This window comes from Cynocephalus volans, chromosome 15 (assembly GCF_027409185.1).
Source record: "Cynocephalus volans isolate mCynVol1 chromosome 15, mCynVol1.pri, whole genome shotgun sequence".
Lineage (NCBI taxonomy): Eukaryota > Metazoa > Chordata > Mammalia > Dermoptera > Cynocephalidae > Cynocephalus > Cynocephalus volans.
The window spans coordinates 56,512,760-56,533,583 of NC_084474.1; the positions used below are offsets into that span (position 1 = coordinate 56,512,760).

Genomic DNA, 20,824 nt, shown 5'->3' on the forward strand with positions numbered 1-20,824 from the left:
ATATGTCTAAAAACTCAACAAATTTAAATGAAATAGTCATATTCCTTGAAAGACAGAAATTACCAATGCTCACACAAAGGGATATAGATAATCTGAATAGCCCTGTATCTATTAAAGAAATTGGATTCGTAGTTTAAAATCTTCCCACAAAGGTAACTCCAGGTCCAGATGGCTTTACTGGTGAAGTCTATCAACATTTAGAGATGAAGTAATACCAAATTTATGAAAACTTTTCCAAAAACAAAAGAAGAGGGATCAATTTCCAGTTCAATTTATGATGCTAGCATTACCATGATGACAACACTAGGTAAAGAAATTTCAAGGAAAAGAAAAACCTACAAATTAATATCCCTCGTGAACATAGGCAGAAAAATCCTCAAGAAGTAATCAAATTGAATCCAACAATGCAAAAAATAGATAATACATCATGTTTAGGAAGATAACATAAATCTTCTTAACCTTGGATTAGACATTGGTTTTTTAGATACAACACGAAAAGCACAAGTGAGAAAAGAAAAAAGTAGATAAAATGTAAAACTTTTATGCCCTGAAGGGGACACTACAAAGAAAGTAAAAAGTAAACCACAGAATGGGAGAAAATATTTGCAAATTATTTATCTGATAAGAACTTGTATCTAGACTATATAAGGAACTCTTACAACTCAACAAAAAAAAGACATAACCCAATTAACAAATGTGCAGTGGATCTGAATAGACATTTTACAAAGAAGATGTTCAGATGTACAATAAGCATGTGAAAAGATGCTCAACATCTTTAGTCATAGGGAAATGCAGTCGAAAACAGCGAGATACCACTTTACACCCACCAGAATGGCTGTAATGTAATATTTTCAGATACAACTAGACTGCTTTTTTTTGAGGGATTGAGGTTGACTTTTATGAAACCAGTAAAAAGCGCCTTGGAAAGACTGGCCTGGTACCATGTCTACACCCTTACAAGGTTCCTGGCCTTGTGCTAAGTAAATGTTACTTTCTGAAAGGCCCAGGAACCTCAAGATATTTTAGAGACCTCCAGAAGAGAGCAGTTCACTGAGCTCATAGAGGGACAGTCTGAGACTGAGTCAAGTTTTTGGATTGGATTTCCAAGCATTGAGAGGCTTTTAAAGGTCTAATCTGAGATTCCATATAAAAGTCCCAGCGAAGCCAATTTTAAAAGAGCTTATGTCATAAATTAGTCTTCTTGCTGTACTTTTTGCATACAGTCAGGCCAGAGACTAAACTTATTTTGCAAGTGAATTAGTCTTGTCATAAATATCTTTAGTAGAAAGGAGGGAACTAGAGAGAAATTATGTTTCAGAAGAAAACTATATTGCACTAGCTCTGTACATTTGCTTTTGAGTTTTTATTATCCAGACTGAATTCTGAATTTTTAATTTCCTTCAGTACCTGGGTGTGACTCTCCAGACTGTTTCCAGTTTTTCTGTCACCCTTCTGACTTGGAATCACTAGGAATTCTTTTGTTTGTTTGTTTGTTTGTTTTGGGAGGTGGTGTCTGGCTGGTACAGGGATTGAACCCTGGATCTTGGTCTTATCAGCATCATGCTCTAACTAACTAAGCTAACCAGCCAGCCCTTGCTAGGAATTAAAGCTACCTTTTTTCTAAGACCCTACAGGCTAAAGTGAGTCAACTTAGCTAGGAAGAAAAAAGTCACCTTTAAGAACCTACATTTGTACATCTACACAATGGAATACTACTCAGCTATAAAAACGAATGAAATACTGCCATTTGCAACAACATGGATGGACCTTGAGAGAATTATATTAAGTGAAACAAGTCAGGCACAGAAAGAGAAATACCACATGTTCTCACTTATTGGTGGGAGCTAAAAATTAATATATAAATTCACACACACACACACACACACACACACACACATACACACACACACACACACACAAACCGGGGGGGGGGGAAGATATAACAACCACAATTATTTGAAGTTGATACGACAAGCAAACAGAAGGGACATTGTTGGGGGGGGGGGAGGGAGAAGGGAGGGAGGTTTTGGTGATGGGGAGCAATAATCAGCTACAATGTATATCGACAAAATAAAATTTAAAAAAATAATAATAAATAAATAAATAAATATACTCTTCTGAAAAAAAAAAAAAAGAACTTACATTTGTACAAACATTGTACTCATACATGCAAACTACAATCCAAAAAATATGTAAGATTGCTGCTGCCAGCCTACTCCATCTAAAGAGGATTAGAGACTCTAGAGAAACTAGCTTATAGACTTCTTCAGACATTAACCTTTGTTTTTCTTTTGTTTTCATAGAAATGCCTTATTAAGAATCTGTCAGCACCACGCTCAGCCAGTGAGCAAACCGGCCATCCCTATGTAGGATCCGAACCTGTGGCCTTGGTGTTATCAGCACCGCACTCTGCCGATTGAGCCACGGGCCGGCCTTAAGAATCTGTTTTCTTATATCATATATGCAGGCCCAGCTTTGAAAGTCTTGAAAATCCATCTGCAACACCATCTTCTAGAATGAGATATAGCTGTTTGATTAGACTGACCTATTCCCAGGAGTGGGAGACTGATTTAATGAGATCCTTTGCCACTCAGCTACTAACTTGATTTTTTTCTCTTCATAGCTATCAACTCAGCTTTTAGTGTGTGATACTTCTAGGGAAGTTTCAGACAGGGGAATGTTGGGGCACATAAAACTATTCCATCAAATATGGCTCGTTGGTATGCTAAGTGCTTTGAAAATTAAAAGGTCTCAGAAATAGACCTCAAAATCAAGGTCCCTCTAACCTTGTCTTGTTCCCCTCACCCCAAGTTCAGGGAGGAACTTTCTCTGGAATTTCCTTATCTAAGAAAGCTTTCCAAAAGAAATGCAGTTGTCTTAAGATCCCCTCCCTAGGAATCTCATCAGATAACCAGAAAAGAACAACCCCTGGAGGGACTGGCAAGACTAGGAGGTCACTACATCTGGACAAACCTTTTCACAAGATAATATCTGCCTCTGAGGCTCATTACCCAACAGTCATTTACTGTCCCTCAACAGAATTGTCTACATCCCCCAACCTTCCTTCTCCCCTATGGAAATTGGTGTAAGCGATCTGTACCCCACTGGGAAATTGGGAAATTATTCTCTTGTGATTCTCCTGCATTGCCCCTCCCCAGCATGTTAAAATAAAAAAATTTGTTATGCCTTTCTTCATTAAAAAAACAACTTGTAAAACTGTATACTAACAAGGATGGATTTTACTGTATATGATTTATACCTCAATAAATCTGATTAAACAGAAAGATCTGTTGTCTGCTAGCCATGCATTATTTGGTTGCCTTCTAAATCTAAATATAATTTCTGTTAATCCAATTCTATAGGCATTTCAGACAGCTTGTATAAGGCTATTTCAAAATAGTTTTAGTATGATTTAGCTAAAGCCGGTTTCTTCTGTCCTTTTAGTCATCTCCTTTTGTTTTTTAACCAACTTTTTTTCTTTAAGTTTTAAATAATTTTACCTTAGGTAAATTATTTTTGTGTTTCTTATAAGTGTTTATTAAGTTATTTTCGGTTGATCAGGACTGTATTTTGTGTATTTGGCCTTAATAATTACTTTTTAACACCTTCAAGAGATGTTTTTACAGTTTGGCTAAAGGCTTCAATTTTTTTTTTCTTTTAGATTTAAACATTTTTTAAAATTAATTTATTTATATTCTAAGATGTTGCACAGGGATGGGAGGGCAGAGGTGACCCATGGCTGGCTCCTTTGCTAGCCTGGTTGCCTATGGTGGGGAGTGGGGCTAAGGCCAGCAGCCCCCCCGCACCCCCACTCTGCTGGACTCAGGAGCCCAGGGGCTTCCCGTGGCAGCTCTGTCATGGCTGGCCTGGGTGTGGATGGTGGGTGGGGGGTGGCTGAGGCCTGTGCCTTGCCCCGTCCACGGCTCAGGAGCCTGGGAGCTTCTGGTGGCAGTTCTGTCATGTCAGGCCTTCATGCAGACCACTTTTCTTCAATATTTGATTTTATTCTTTTTGAACTTTTCATTTCATTTTTTTTTTTATTTTTATTTTTTATTTTTTTTTATTTTTTATTTTTTATTTTTTTAATTTTATTTTGTCGATATACATTGTAGCTGATTAATGCTCCCCATCACCAAAACCTCCCTCCCTTCTCCCTACCCCCTCCCCCCCCAACAATGTCCTTTCTGTTTGCTTGTCATATCAACTTCAAGTAATTGTGGTTGTTATATCTTCTCCCCCCCCCCCCGGTTTGTGTGTGTGTGTGTGTATGTGTGTGTGTGAATTTATATATTAATTTTTAGCTCCCTCCAATAAGTGAGAACATGTGGTATTTCTCTTTCTGTGCCTGACTTGTTTCACTTAATATAATTCTCTCAAGGTCCATCCATGTTGTTGCAAATGGCAGTATTTCATTCGTTTTTATAGCTGAGTAGTATTCCATTGTGTAGATGTACCACATTTTCCGTATCCACTCATCTGATGATGGGCATTTGGGCTGGTTCCAACTCTTGGCTATTGTAAAGAGTGCTGCGATGAACATTGGGGAACAGGTATACCTTCGACTTGATGATTTCCATTCCTCTGGGTATATTCCCAACAGTGGGATGGCTGGGTCGTATGGTAGATCTATTTGCAATTGTTTAAGGAACCTCCATACCATTTTCCATAGAGGCTGCACCATTTTGCAGTCCCACCAACAATGTATGAGAGTTCCTTTTTCTCCGCAGCCTCGCCAGCATTTATCGTTCAGGGTCTTTTGGATTTTAGCCATCCTAACTGGGGTTAGATGGTATCTCAATGTGGTTTTGATTTGCATTTCCCGGATGCTGAGTGATGTTGAGCATTTTTTCATATGTCTGTTGGCCATTTGGATATCTTCCTTAGAGAAATGCCTACTTAGCTCTTTTGCCCATTTTTTAATTGGGTTGCTTGTTTTCTTCTTGTAAAGTTGTTTGAGTTCCTTATATATTCTGGATATTAATCCTTTGTCAGATGTATATTTTGCAAATATTTTCTCCCACTCTGTTGGTTGTCTTTTAACTCTTTTAATTGTTTCTTTTGCTGTGCAGAAGCTTTTTAGTTTGATATAATCCCATTTGTTTATTTTTCCTTTGGTTGCCCGTGCTTTTGGGGTCATATTCATGAAGTCTGTGCCCAGTCCTGTTTCCTGAAGTGTTTCCCCTATGTTTTCTTTAAGAAGTTTTATTGTCTCAGGGTGTATATTTAAATCCTTAATCCATTTTGAGTTGATTTTAGTATACGGTGAGAGGTATGGATCTAGTTTCATTCTCCTGCATATGGATATCCAGTTATCCCAGCACCACTTGCTGAAGAGGCAGTCCCTTCCCCAGTGAATAGGCTTGGTGCCTTTGTCAAAGATCAGATGGCAGTAAGTGTGTGGGTTGATTTCTGGATTCTCTATTCTATTCCATTGGTCAGTGTGTCTGTTTTTATGCCAGTACCATACTGTTTTGGTTATTATAGCTTTGTAGTATAGCTTAAAGTCAGGTAGTGTTATGCCTCCAGCTTTATTTTTTTTGCTGAGCATTGCTTTGGCTATTCGTGGTCTTTTATTGTTCCATATAAATGTCTGAATAGTTTTTCCATTTCTGAGAAAAATGTCTTTGGAATTTTGATGGGGATTGCATTGAATTTGTATATCACTTTGGGTAGTATGGACATTTTCACTATGTTGATTCTTCCAATCCAAGAGCATGGAATATCTTTCCATCTTCTTGTATCCTCTCTAATTTCTCTCAGCAGTGGTTTGTAGTTCTCATTATAGAGATTTTTCACCTCCTTGGTTAACTCAATTCCTAAGTATTTTATTTTTTTGGTGGCTATTGTAAATGGGCAGGCTTTCTTGATTTCTCGTTCTGCATGTTCACTATTGGAGAAAAGAAATGCTACTGATTTTTGTGTGTTGATTTTGTATCCTGCTACTGTGTTGAAATCATTTATCAATTCCAACAGTTTTTTTGTAGAGGTTTTAGGCTGTTTGATATATAGGATCATGTCATCTGCAAACAGGGACAGTTTGACTTCATCTTTTCCAATCTGGATGCCCTTTATTTCCTTCTCTTCTCTGATTGCTCTGGCTAGTACTTCCAACACTATGTTGAATAGGAGTGGTGAGAGTGGGCATCCTTGTCTAGTTCCTGTTCTTAAACGAAAAGCTTTCAGCTTTTCCCCATTCAGGATGATATTGGCAGTGGGTTTGTCATATATGGCTTTAATTATGTTGAGATACTTTCCCTCTATACCTAACTTATAGAGGGTCTTTGTCATGAATGAGTGCTGAACTTTATCAAATGCTTTTTCAGCATCTATAGAGATGATCATATGGTCCTTGTGTTTGAGTTTATTAATATGGTGTATCACATTTATTGATTTGCGTATGTTGAACCAACCTTGCATCCCTGGGATGAATCCCACTTGATCGTGATGAATAATTTTTCGTATGTGTTGCTGTATTCTGTTTGCTAGTATTTTAGTGAGGATTTTTGCATCTATATTCATCAAGGATATCGGCCTGTAGTTTTCTTTTTTGGTTATATCTTTACCTGGTTTTGGTATCAGGATGATGTTTGCTTCATAGAATGAGTTTGGGAGATTTGCGTCCGTTTCAATCTTTTGGAATAGTTTGTAAAGAATCGGTGTCAATTCCTCTTTGAATGTTTGGTAAAATTCTGCTGTGAATCCATCTGGTCCTGGGCTTTTCTTTGTTGGGAGCCTTCTGATAACAGCTTCAATCTCCTTTATTATTGGTCTGTTCAAATTTTCTACGTCTTCACGGTTCAGTTTTGGGAGCTTGTGTGTGTCCAGAAATTTATCTATTTCCTCCAGATTTTCAAATTTGTTGGCGTATAGTTGTTTATAGTAGTCTCGAATGATTCCTTGTATTTCAGATGAATCAGTTGTAATATCGCCTTTTTCATTTCTAATTTTTGTTATTTGAGTCTTCTCTCTTCTTTTTTTTGTTAGCCATGCTAATGGTTTGTCAATTTTATTTATCTTTTCAAAAAACCAACTTTTTGATTCGTTGATCTTTTGAATTGTTTTTTGGTTTTCAATTTCATTCAGTTCTGCTCTGATCTTAATGATTTCTTTCCATCTGCTAACTTTAGGATTGGATTGTTCTTGTTTTTCTAGTTCTTTAAGGTGAAGTGTTAGGTTGTTCACTTGCCATCTTTCCATTCTTCTGAAGTGAGCATTTAATGCAATAAATTTTCCCCTCAATACTGCTTTTGCAGTATCCCACAGGTTTTGGTATGATGTATCATTGTTTTCATTAGTTTCAATAAACTTTTTGATTTCCTGCTTGATTTCTTCTTGGACCCATATGTCATTAAGTAGAATGCTGTTTAACTTCCATGTGTTTGTATAGTTTCCAGAGTTTCGTTTGTTATTAATTTCTAGTTTTAATCCATTGTGGTCTGAGAAGATACATGGGATAATTCCAATTTTTTTGAATTTATTGAGACTTGATTTGTGACCTAATATGTGATCTATCCTGGAGAATGATCCATGTGCTGATGAGAAGAATGAATATTCTGAGGTTGTTGGGTGGAATGTTCTGTATTTATCTGCCAATTCCAATTGGTCTAGAGTCTTGTTTAGATCTTGTGTTTCTCTACTGATTCTTTGCCTAGATGATCTGTCTAATATTGACAGTGGAGTGTTCAGGTCCCCTGCTATTATGGTATTAGTGTCTATTTCCTTCTTTAGGTCTAATAGAGTTTGTTTTATAAATCTGGCTGCTCCAACATTGGGTGCGTACATATTTATGATTGTTATGTCTTCTTGATGGATCAGTCCTTTTATCATTAAGTAGTGTCCCTCATTGTCTCTTTTTATGGTTTTTAGTTTAAAGTCTATTTTGTCAGATATAAGAATAGCCACTCCAGCTCATTTTTCTTTTCTGTTTGCATGGTAAATCTTTTTCCATCCTTTCACTCTTAGTCTGTGTGAATCTTTGTGGGTGAGGTGGGTCTCTTGTAGGCAGCATATAGTTGGGTCCTGCTTTTTGATCCAGTCAGCCAGTCTGTGTCTTTTAATTGGGGAATTTAAGCCTTTAACATTAAGAGTTGTTATTGAAAGGTGTTGATTTATTCCTAGCATTTTATTGGTTGTTTGGTTGTCTTAGGTGTCTTTTGTTCCTTGCTTTCTGATTTACTGTTTGGTTTCTTTGTTTGTTGGTTCCTTAGATTGTAGATAGTGTTTTTGTTAGCTTGTTTTCTCTTCATGAATGCCATTTTTATTGTACTAGCGGGTTTAGATTTTTCTTAGGTTTTTATGGCAGTGGTAGTTATTTTTCAGGAACCAAACCCAGTACTCCCTTGAGGATTTCTTGTAAGGGTGGTCTTGTGGTAGTGAACTCCCGCAGTTTTTGTTTGTCTGAGAAATATACTATTTGCCCCTCATTTCGGAAGGATAGCCTTGCAGGGTAGAGTATTCTTGGCTGGCAATCTTTGTCTTTTAGTATTTTGAAAATATCATCCCATTCCTTTCTAGCTTTTAGGGTTTGTGATGAAAAGTCTGATGTTAACCTGATTGGGGCTCCCTTATAGGTGATTTGACGCTTCTCTCTTGCAGCTTTTAAGATTCTCTCTTTGTCTCTGAGTTTTGCCAATTTGACTATGACATGTCTTGGAGAAGGCCTTTTTGGGTTGAATACGTTTGGAGATCGTTGAGCTTCCTGGATCTGAAGATCTGTGGTTTTTCCTATACCTGGGAAGTTTTCTGCCACTATTTGGTTGAATATGTTTTCATTGGAATCTCCATTTTCCTCCCCTTCTGGAATACCCATGACTCGGATATTTGAGCGCTTGAGGTTGTCTGATATCTCTCTCAGATTTTCTTCCATGTCCTTGATTCTTTTTTCTTTCTTTTTGTCTGCTTGTGTTATTTCAAACAGCCCATCTTCAAGTTCAGAGGTTCTCTCTTCAACTTCGACAAGCCTGCTGGTTAAACTCTCCGTTGTGTTTTTTATTTCGCTGAATAACTTCTTCAGTTCAGCAAGTTCTGCTACATTTTTTTTCAGGACATTGATTTCCTTGTATATTTCCTCTTTCAGATCCTGTATACTTTTCCTCATTTCATCATGATGTCTAGCTGAGTTTTCTTGTATCTCATTCAGTTTCCTTAGAATTATCACTCGAAATTCCTTGTCAGTTATTTCAAGGGCTTCTTGTTCTATAGGATCTAGAGTATGAGATTTATTAACTTTTGGTGGTGTACTTTCCTGATTTTTTGTATTTCTGGTGTCTTTTTTTTGGTGTTTATTCATTGTGGCAGGGGGTTTCACAGTCCACCGGTTTGAGACTAATGACTAACTAGGATGTTGCTGTGGTTGCCAATTTTGTATGGCTCCCGCCGTGACTGCTCAGTTGGCCTCTAGTGTCTTGTGTGTGTGGTTGCCTCGGGTCTTGGGCTTCTCCGGGGATCCACCTTTCTGGTCAGCTTGTACTCTGCTGGGCTGGTGGATCACGTACCACAGGGTGTGTGATCTCTGTTGAGCTTTCACTTTCTGTACAGGACTTCTCCCCGTTCCGTGTGTTCTGGCCCAGGCTGTTAGATCGTGCAGTGGCGACCCCACCGGGTGTGTGGTTTCTGTCGAGTCTCCGCCTCCCTGGCCGCACGTCTCCCCCCTCTGTGCACACTGTGCTGGGCTGGGGTGTGTCTTCTGCAACCCTCGTCTATCAGCTGGGCCTTCAAGACCCTGCTCAGCACCGCCTCGCCCAGGAAGTCTACCAGGTTTCTGCTAGGCACAGACGACCGGTCTCTCTGGGTGCCTTTGTAGCACTGTGTAGATCTTTCTCGGGTCTTGTTCACCTTTGTATCCCCCCGGTATAAACCGAGTCTAGTGCCCGCCTGCAGCCTGCTCTCTGGCAGGTTCAAGCGGACCTGGGAACTCTCCTACCACACTATTCCCAACCAGAAATTCGTTAGGCTTTTTTCCAAACTGGTGGTCGCAGAGATGGTATCTGCCTCCCAGTAACAGGAAGTTTACCGGGGCCGGAGTCCAGGGTGTGGTGGAGTGACAGTCGGCCCGCCCGTACTTCCTAGCCCTCCCAACACTGGTCGGGACGCCCCACACCCCCAGCCCCGCCAGAGAACCGCGGAGGGAGTGGGAGAGGAGGCCGGCCCGCAGGGTCCGGAAAGCCCCGCGCCAGGCCAAGCAAATGGGCTCAGTGATGGCTGAGCAGGGCGGAGCTGCCCGCACCTGGGAAAATGGAGGCAGCACCGGGGCAGTGAGGGGCCTGGTGGTGCAGGCGGGAGCCGCGTGGGCATCCACCCCCCGAACAGAGCTGTGCCAGGGATCACTCACAGTGCTGTGCCAGGTCGGGCGCTCGCTCTGTCTCTGGTTTGTTGCCTTCCGTGTTCTCGGCGCTGCCACCTCGGGCTGTTCAGTCGCGGCGCCGCTCGGGCACTCCCAGGAATCTTCTTTAATGCCGGCCTGAAACCTCGAATCCTGAATAGGGCAGCTGGCCGCCTTCAGTGCGGCCCCAGCCTCCGGGATCCTGTCTGCATCCACAGCAGCCCTGGCGCCGTGTTCCCTGTTTCAAGACTCGCTTTTGCAGCTAAGAATCAGTTCTTTTCCTGCTCCACACTTCAAAGCTGTTGCCTGTAAATGAGGCAGCCTCTCCTGCCGGGGGCAAAGTGGCGTTGAGCCCCCACGACCGGCCAGCAGCAGCAGTCCTCCCTTAAGAGATGGCCAGAGGAAGGTCCACAAGTTTCCCGGCTGCCTGAGGCCCAGTGGCCACCTTTTCCACCTCAGCTACTCCGCGCCAGCCGCCGCAGCCGCCGCCATCTTGAAAACTCCTTCATTTCATTTTTAGATCAAATAGATACAAAAATATTCAAAAGGAGGTGAATTATAGATGAAGTTCATTAGCTAAATATTAGGCAAATTGGTTTTGTTTTTGTTTTTGTTTTTGTTTTTGTTTTAAAGATGACCAGTAAGGGGATCTCAACCCTTGGCTTGATGTTGTCAACACCATGCTCAGCCAGTGAGCCAACTGGCCATCCCTATATAGGATCCAAACCCGTGGCCTTGGTGTTATCAGCACCGCACTCTCCCGAGTGAGCCACGGGCCGGCCCAGCAAATTGGTTTTGAATGAACTGACTAGTTCAACACCTTGTAGAACTGTTCAAGGATTTATGTTGATCTTTATACATAGTTTGTTAACTTTCTGTGATACATTGAATGTGCTGCTAATGGGAATTCTAGAGTCCTGTATGATTGTCTATATGTAGCATCTGTGGAGTATTTCTAATTTCAAGATCCAACTGTCCTTCAGATATCAGGGATAAGCAATGGAACAGTCAACAAAATGCTACTGATTAGGTGCTGTTTCCATAGTTTTCTTCTATTCTTTCATTACCCAGAAGATAGTGATTGCTGAAGGCAAATGGATGTTTTTTGCTGAATGGGAGGAAACCATTGTGTGCCCAGTTTTCCAGTCCTGGGAGCCGAATAACTTTGTGCCACATGTCAGCATTGTTAAGCACATGTGCACCCTCAAGAACATCAGCTTATCAGATGCTGGCAACAACATTATGTGACCAGTTTCCTCAATGGAGTTAGTAATGATCTGTGTGTTGATTCTGATGCTAATATTGTAGCAAAACTATTGCTTTGGCAGATAGTTCATGGAAGCCACATAAATGCAGACACATTTATCTCACTGAGAGGTTATTTAGTAGCAGCATTTGTTTAGTGTCCAAGGTACTGACATTCTTTAAAATTCTGGAAAAAGTGAATATAAGAAAAAATAGAATCAATAGTGAGTAAATATTTTAAGATAATAACAACTTAATAACTTTTTAATAATTTTGTGGCTGGCCAGTTAGTTAGCTCAGTCAGTTAGAGCACAGCCTTATAACGCCAAGGTCACAGGTTTGGATCCCCATACTGGTCAGCCACCAAAAAAAAAAAAAAAAAATTGTATTGTCCTCACAACTGCAAGATAAAACCTAAGCTCCTTAATGTAATTTAAAAGACTATTCATGATCAGTCCCTACCCACTTCCCCAACCTTCTTCCCTCCATCCCTCAGATCTCACTCTGTGATCTAATACTACTAAACTTATTGTTTGTTTCCTCTTCTGCTCTTCTCAATCTAGCTAGTCATGCTATAGGTCAAAGACTGAGCAAAGGGCATGTTCTGTGGGAAACCTCTCATAGGTTTAATGCCCAGGTGGGTTCCCACAGAAGCATGTACTATGGCCCTTGTAAAACTCTACTATGATTGTTAGCCTTGGTATATCTAGGAAGTATCTGGGGATGTTAAATATTTAACAAAAAAATTTTAAACTGGAAGAACAAGGGGACTTAGTGACCTTGGTAGCCTTACTAAGTTTTCTTGGGTGTTTTGTATTAGTACATTTTCTGTTGCTTATAACAGAATACCAGAAGCTGGGTAATTTATAAAGAAATATAATTTATTTCTTAAACTTTTGGAGGCTTGGAAGTCCACAGTCCAGGGGGCGCAACTGGTGTGGGTCTTCTTGGTGGTGACCCTCTACAGAGATACAGGGAGTCACATGGTGAGATGGCCTAAGCAAGAGCTAATTTATTCACTCTCCTTAGAAAGCCATCAGACACACCCAGGATAACTCATTACTTTACAAATGGATTAATCCATTCATGAGGGCACAGTCCTCATACTCCAATCACCTCAAAGGCCCTACTTTTCAAATACCGATTGGATTTCTCACCATCTTAATGCTTTTGCAGTGGAGATAAAATTTCCAATGCATGAACTTTGAGAGGACACATTTGACCTATTGCATGTTTCTTTTTCTGTTTGTGATTATTTTTAAGCCATTTTATGGCTGTGAAAATACTGGACAAACTGGCTTTTTTCTCATTCCTGCTCTTTCAGTAAGTTAGTTCACTTTTTTGGATTCAATTTGTTAGTCTGTAAAATGGAGATAATAGTTGACACAGGATTGCTGAATGTGTTAAAGAGATACCAGAGGCCACATTTGTGGCTCAAGATTATTGATTTCTCCTGTGCAAATACAATGTAGGGGTGGGGCTCCTAGTAATAGCTAGTTATCTTTATTGTACTCATGATTAGGCCTTAATTGTCCTAAAAGGTGATTTTCTTTGACTCTTTTTCCCCCCACTCTCTAATAGTGTCTCAATCGTGAACAAGGTATTAAGTGGATCAAAAAAGAAAGACTTCCAGCATTTCTGGAAAGTGATTGTTACTTTGAATACAGGTATGTAGTCCCATCAATATACAACTTTTTTTAAAAGTCCTATTTTTTCATCAAAAATCATTTATCTGTTATTTCTTAGTAAACTAGTACACCTTTTAATCCATTGGAGTTTGGATCCCCTTTGCTATAGAGTAAGAGTGCTAGAGGATTGGTAGAAATTACTTAACTTTTCCAAATTGATTTTACAGAAACATTATCTAATAAGTGTACTTCAGTTGTACTTCTTGATCACTATATTTAAAAAACCATCTATTGGAATACTGGTATTTATGTGCAGTGTGTTTAAAAATGAATATTAGTGTGACATGAAAAAGATAGAATGTCATAGTGCAGAGCCAGGTTTTTCCTTAATGTTCTCTGGCTTTTAAATTATAAGTACGTAAAATTTGACCTTTGCTTAGAACAACCATTTTTTAAATCAAAATAAAATAAGCAGAATAATTATTAATTAATGAGTAGTCCTATGAGTAAGTCATTAATTTCAAAAGAGCCTAAAAGAATCATCCTGCAGAGTTAGGAGGGGAGATTGCCTTGGGCACATGAAATAAAATTTTAATTTTTTTCCTGAATTCTACCATATTTGAAACTTATTTCAAAATTGTATTATTTCTAAATGCAGGTTAGCCAAATTGGTGTCACAAGTAAGATGGAGCAAGTCAGGTGTGAATTTCACAATAGGTACACATTTTTCTCCCTGGGCCCTGAGAAAAACACCCAGTCTACCACCTTCTGCCACTGAAGAAGACAACCTTATAATTATGAAAAAGTTCTACATTTCTCTTGGTGAGGTAAAAGTATGAGAGTTTTTTCGTGACTTGGCACTTCAGTGAAACTTCTCATTTTAGGGGCATGAATTCCATTTGTACCACTTGAACAGGAAAAATGATTTCAAATACTTCTAAAGCAGATTTATCAATAATGCTTGGGGATTTATTCTGACTTATTTGCTCTGTGTTCTTTCACCTGAAATGTAATTGGGAGTATTATCCTCATGTGTCTGAAGCAACAAAGGCAAGATTGAAGAACATATTCAGTGTCACCTGGGAAGCAAGGGTAACTTGAATTATAGCCATGGTTTCATTATTCACTCCAAAATTTTTATTATTTGAATTTTATTACTTTTGTTCAAAAAGATGATAAATTGGGTCTTTTCCTCCTTATTGTCTAGATTATTTCTTAGTAGTAAAAAGCATTATTGTTTAACTGTTTCCAGATAAATTTGCCCTCCATGATTGGAGAAGTGTGGGGTTATATGAGTTTATTTGAAGAGATACTCATATAATCTAAAATCAGATGTCCTTTTGGAAAGTCAAAGTGTATTGAAAATTGTTGTTTGATCTTTGGCCTCTAACTAGCATATCTTATCTCTGGAAACACATTTCCAATACACAATTCTATACAAAATCAAGAATGGCAAATATGTAGCCCATATACTGCCATTGTTCATGCAACATATATTTACTGAGGACTACTCTGTTCCAAGCATTACCCTAGGCACTAAGAGGAGACCAGAATAACTAAGGAACATTCAAGGTATTGAGAGACACTGATATACAAGTATCCTTGCTATTTCAACTGCATTAAAGTCTCCATTCATAACAGACATTGCTAATCAGTCGTGGCAGTTTTTCCACTGAACTAGGCCTTGACTCCAAATTCTTCTCAACACAGTATTCTGCATAGGCACTTCTAAGTGATAGATGTCATTCAAGAGGAAACCTCTTTGCCATCTGTGTGGGAATGGATAGACTTATGTTATTTGAACATTTTTTATCATGTGTATCTCCTATTTCATTTTCTAGTTTGGCATTTTTATCAGCAATATTTGCCAAAAATTTTAAAAATTATACTAGTTCTATTCTACTGAATAATGCTTAGTGGTGTACTAAAGGGACATTTTCTTTTTTTTCTTATTCTTATTTTTAAAGATTTATTTTTTTCTTTTAACTTATATATTATAGAAATGTCAGGAATGTCATAAAATTACGTACTGGTAGTTGAGTCCAGTAAACATGCAAAGGGAAGAATAAATTCAGGGAGTATGTTCCAATTTCTTAGTTGTGAATTTAATCAAATATAAGGAAGTAAAAATTCAAGCAAGTTTACTTTTGCTATTTTCTGACATGAAAAAACTAATTTCTCCTCACTTTATTAATTACTTTAACTATATACTATTATTTTTCAATAACCTTTGAACCTTAAGGATTCAAAGTTCTTTGGGCCCTTAAATTATTTAAGCCATGACTATAGATAGCGATTAACCTTTATAATAATAAAGTAATATGGTAGTATTTCTTTGAGTCTTCAGTTATTCCATCTAAACAAACAGTTGACCCATCTCTTAAAGGTATAAAGTGGAATAATTAAGTGCTTTTATGTCTGACTGATTACTTTTTTCTTCCCTGTCCTCTACTCCCTCATCCTTTCTGTGCAGTTGAAATAGCAGGGACACTTGTATATTGGTCTCTCTCAATTCCTTGAATGTTCCTTAATTATGTTGGCCTCCTCTCAGTGCCTAGGCTATTGCTTGGAAGAATAGTCATTCAGTAAATATATTTTGCATGAACATATAATTAATAATAAATGACTTGGTTTTAAAGGAAAGAAAAGAGAGAACAAAAGTGAACTAGAGTCTTTCAAAGCAAGAAATCTTACCTCTAAGACAGGAAGTGACTACGCAACCGGCATCTCTCATTTTCTCTCTCTCACTTTGGTCTCATTGTGTTTCGTGACTTGCCCTGTTAATTCTGTGTAGTAGACCGAGAATAACATCTCTTCCATTTGAGCCCTGCCTCTTCTGCAAGTGTTCCTTAGGCTACGTGCCAACCAGCTGACTCAGTTGGAAAGTGGAGAAAAGAGAAATGAGAGGAATGCTGGACACTCCCTCCTCTGCTCCTCTTGAATAACTTGGATTCTCTAGGAAAAATAGGAGAGGATATTACTTAGAGGCAGGCAGAGGAATTTTCTAAGGAAAGCTGGAATAGGAGCTTCTTAGGGCTGAGGTTCTAAAAGCTAAGGATCAGCTTGGGAATTAGGTCAGCTGGGTGAGAGGTACACAAAACAAAGGAAAAATTGAGGGCTGCATCTAGGGGCAGGTGGAGTGAGGGATCAGTCTGTGGGAAGCCTCCAATCCAAAGTAAGTTGTGAAAACTGAATCACAGGCAAAGGGGCCAAGCTTTGAGAGGTTTCCAGTGTACTAAGAGTAGTGTCTCTGTCATGCTGAGGGAGGAGTTGTTAAAAACACTGAGCCAGGTCAGACAGAATTAAGGACGTGAAATAATTGGGAAAGGTGTATATGGGAATGGCGAGTAAAAGATGCATGAAAGGATTTGTTAGGCAATTATGTTTTAGCTGATGTCTAAGACAGCAGCGGGTGGACGGGAGGAACACCCAAAATGGCTGCGGAGTGTTTGAGGTCCCTAGAACAGCACGTTTTCCGAGAATCACAAAAAAAACCTCCCCCTTCTTCACCACCACATCCCCTTCCCGTGCACGTGAATTTCTCCACCTGGAGAAAAACCCCAGCTCAGCTTAAACCCCGCTCGCTTCCCTCCCCTTCCTTCCTAGCCCATAGGAACAGTCCAGCTCAGCCTGACTGGATATAAAAGGCCCAGCCCGACTCTCCCTGCCGCTGCCCCCACTTCCGAGAGGGCAGCCCGCTTGTTCGTTTTGCCTGCCTAGTACACTTCGGTTGAGTCCCTGTCTCCTGGTGTGTTTCTTTTGCACTCGGGCCGGGTGTTTTTCCTTTCAGGATTGATGAGCATGGTGACTACCAAGTTGAAGTAAGATGACATGAGTTTGTAGTTAGTCCAGGAAGTGGGGTTTCGTACCTTCGGTCAGCAATAGCCCAACAGTAAGAGTGAAGAACAATTTAATGGATATTGGGCTCATTTTTTTTCCTTTGGTTATCTAATACAAAAAAAATCTGGATTGAAATTTCCTTCCCATTATTTTCTTAGCTAATGATTTCTTTCTTTTTTTTTTAAAGATGACCGCTAAGGGGATCTTAACCCTTGACTTGGTGTTGTCAGCACCAAGCTCAGCCAGTGAGCGAACCAGCCATCCCTATATAGGATCCGAACCCATGGCCTTGGTGTTATCATCACCGCACTCTCCTGAGTGAGCACCTGGCCGGCCCAGCTAATGATTTCTTCTCAGTACAATTTTCTTTTCTTTCATGGGATAATTTTTCCTTTATGTATTGTACTGCACAAGTTAAATATTATTACAATGATTTGTCCATGTTTGTGATCAGAGGAATACTGCTAATCTTATGGTAACCTAATATGTTCCTTTTTCCCTAGGCCTCCTATACTCAAACAAAAGATTGGTTTGCACTAGCAAAACAAAGTGAGCAGACAGTATCAACCTTTTCATTACCCTGTTGTGTATCCCACAACAAAATTGAATTACCAGTTGTTTCATCTGTTTCTGGTAAGCAGAAAAAGACAGGAATGACTTCAGAACTTCTCTTTAGTCTTGTTTATTCTAGTCTTACAGTACAGCACTTAGTAGCTGAGAAGGAAAAATTACCCACATCCCCCCACCCATACTTCATTTCCTACTGTTTCTGGAGAGGCACCTTGGTATAGTGAAGAGGGGATGGATTTAGAACCCAACTCCTATACTTATTAACTGTAACTTTTGATGAGTTATTCCACTTCTGGGAGACTTGCTTTTCTCATCTGTAATATTAGAATAATTATATGTACTAAATTTATAGAACATGCCTAGCCTGATGCTTGGTACCTAATATGCAGTAAGTAAATGTTTGGCTTGTCTTTATTTCTTGTCACAGTTTACAAATTCTTATTATTAAGCCTTTGCAGTAAAGCGGGCGCAACATCTCTCTTCCTTTATTTTTTCTCTCAGGCAGACAGAGCAAATTTCTGTTCTTCTCTTTGTAAAAGTAAATAGTCATTGATGGAAACTGAGTTTTCCTTCTGTTTTTAAGTTCTGACTATTTTTCACTGTGAAAAGCAGATAAATTTCTACTGTGGGGAGCTTTTGTGGGTGATACAAACTTTTCATAGAAGGAGCCTTCCAGAAATGGGAGTTGATAAGTATGATGTTCCGAGAATTGTGATTCAGGTGAGGAACTCAGGAATTAGCTAACAGGCTTTTTGTTTGTTTGTTTTGAGGCTGGCTGGTATGGGGATTGAACTCTGGACCTTGGTGTTATCAGCACCATGCTCTTAACCAACTGAGCTAACCAGCCAGCCCAGGAACTTACCAACAGTTCTTAACTAATCCCTTTGAGAAGTATAAGCAGCCTCTGGGGAAGATAAATCTGGATTCTGTGGAATTGAACCTAAGTTGAAGAAAAGATGAAAATAATCACCCTAATTGAAGATAGCTGTATTTATAGGTTTATTGCTGTTTCCCCTAAAGTATTAAAGTTGAAAATTGGAGAGTAAAAATAGTAAAAAGGAAGAGAAAGTCTGGCAGGAAAGAGGAGAGCAGATGTGCCTGCCTTGCTGTCTATCGTGTCTTCCCTTCTCTTCTGAGGGATTGATTGTATGTACATTACAGGTTTACAAAGTCTAACCCCTCAATATTGGGGACATTTAGTGTGTTTATTTTCAATAAAAATTGTAACGAAACATTTCCAGTTCATTGAGATTTGAAATCTGGTAACCAAGAAAATGGTCGCTGAGGGTGGGGCACAGATGACAGCAGTTACCTGACCCGGGACATTTCAGGGGTAGATTTACCATGTGAAACAAAGCACTGACATCAGATATTTCACTGATTTTTGAAAGAAAGAACAAATAGGAGTTAAATACTACATATTTAGAAAAAGTGTAAAAATAATCCACTTGTAAGCCTTCCTGAGTATCTTATGCCATTTTGTAACTTTAATGATAGGTTGTAAGTATGATGGTAATAGAATCTTTCTGATAAAATAGTGAACTTTTAAAAGTTGCTGATGTTGACTCCAGTTCTGATCTGTTCATCTATGGTCTCATCATCTATGGTAGCTAATATTCCTCTGTCATACAACATGAAATATTAAAAAATATATAATCATTTAATATACATATTCTAATTCCTTAATAGTTTTGACCTTTACATATTGACATTCTATGTTAGTCTGAAATTCTACATTTTAAAAGTGTATAATGTCTTATGTAATATCCTCTGTGTAGGCATGTCAAATATTTAGTCCATCTGCCACCATTCTCCCCTTCCATGTCCAGAGAAGACAAGGTTAATCCCTATTGGCAGTTTTTCCCTACTGGTTCCAAATGTGGTTTCAGAATCCTTCTTAAGATACTGGTCCATGCTGTCACTATCTGAGATAAACCATTTTGCCATCCTGGCTCTATAACATCATTTAATAATAAAAAAGTTTTGTATTCATACCTAATCTAATAGCCTTTTATGATTTAATACAGAGAGTTCTCTCTTTGATGATGGAGTTCACCCCAGGACAAAAAAGGACCCATCTAAAACCACCAAATTAATTTCTGAATTTGAAGAAGAAGGATCTATATCTCTACAAGATACTCCTTCTCAAGCTCTTCTGAGAATATACCTTGAAAAGCAACAGGATGTTGTTGACAAAAGCCTTACGTTGCATTTCTCAACATGTGAAGAATTTTTAAACGTCTATGTAAGCTTTATTTTTAGAGCAGCAATTCAGCAAATTACTGGAGAGCAATCTGGAGAAAACCCAGACTATATAAACTTCAACAATGTAACTCAAGTGTCATTTGATCATTGTTTTGAATCTCTCTCTGACGAGGATTCTTTAAGTGAACCAATTCAAACCACAAAGGAAAAGTCAGAAAAGATATTAGAAAAAATGAGTTTAAGTTCAAAGAGTGAGAGCATTGGACCAGAGAGTAGGGCTGACTGGTGTATTTCTCACAGAACTTATGATATTGGCAATAGAAAGGAGTTTGAAAGATTTAAGAAATTTATAAAAGGTACATTAGGAGAGAGATACTGGTGGCTATGGATGGATATTGAGAGGTTAAAAGTTCTTAAAGACCCTGGACGACATCAAAGGTATTTCTATTTTTTATTTTTCAATAGTTTAAATCATAGAATATTAGTTTGCATTATTTAAAATATAAAAATGTAATTTATACTTTTGGAGGAATGAATAATAATAAAATTTATTTTATTATAATAAATATTGATTCACTAGTTTTCTGATTTCATAGCTTTCAGATAGATACTAATAATAGCACTTATTTCGGTTTGCACAATGTTTCTTCCCATAAATTCCACGACTTTACTTTCAAATTATTCTATTTTAGTATTTATAACATTCCAGTGATATAGAATTTTTATAGAAAAAAATTTATTAGTTATATAACCATACTAGCATAAGAGAGATACCTTATGCCAGTATAAAGGCCCGTTGTCCCTAGGAGCCTGCTCTGTTTACAAATTCCATGATCCTTAGTCAGATGCCACGTAGCTGGATGAGTCTTTCTCCTAGGGAGCCTCTCAGCGGTCTAATGGGGCTCAGATCTTCATTGGCTGGCTCCATTATGTTTTAGATTACTGTAAGTTCGAGAACCTTAAGAGGACCCTATTATAGAAAATTTCTTGTCTGTATTTTCCTGATCTGCTCTGA

The 20,824-nt window shown here is 38.6% G+C and overlaps 1 protein-coding gene across 1 annotated transcript in view; it reads left to right on the top strand.

Moving 5' to 3' along the window:
* RGS22 (regulator of G protein signaling 22) overlaps nt 1-20,824 on the top strand; it is a gene marked incomplete at its 5' end in the record, with an annotated part of 158,281 nt that overhangs the window by 14,820 nt on the left and 122,637 nt on the right. Inside the window, 4 exons of the mRNA XM_063079264.1 lie at nt 13,148-13,233; nt 13,853-14,021; nt 17,538-17,667; nt 19,632-20,247. Of these exons, the coding sequence (XP_062935334.1) occupies nt 13,148-13,233; nt 13,853-14,021; nt 17,538-17,667; nt 19,632-20,247 (1,001 nt within the window). The remainder of the gene's footprint in view (nt 1-13,147; nt 13,234-13,852; nt 14,022-17,537; nt 17,668-19,631; nt 20,248-20,824) is intronic.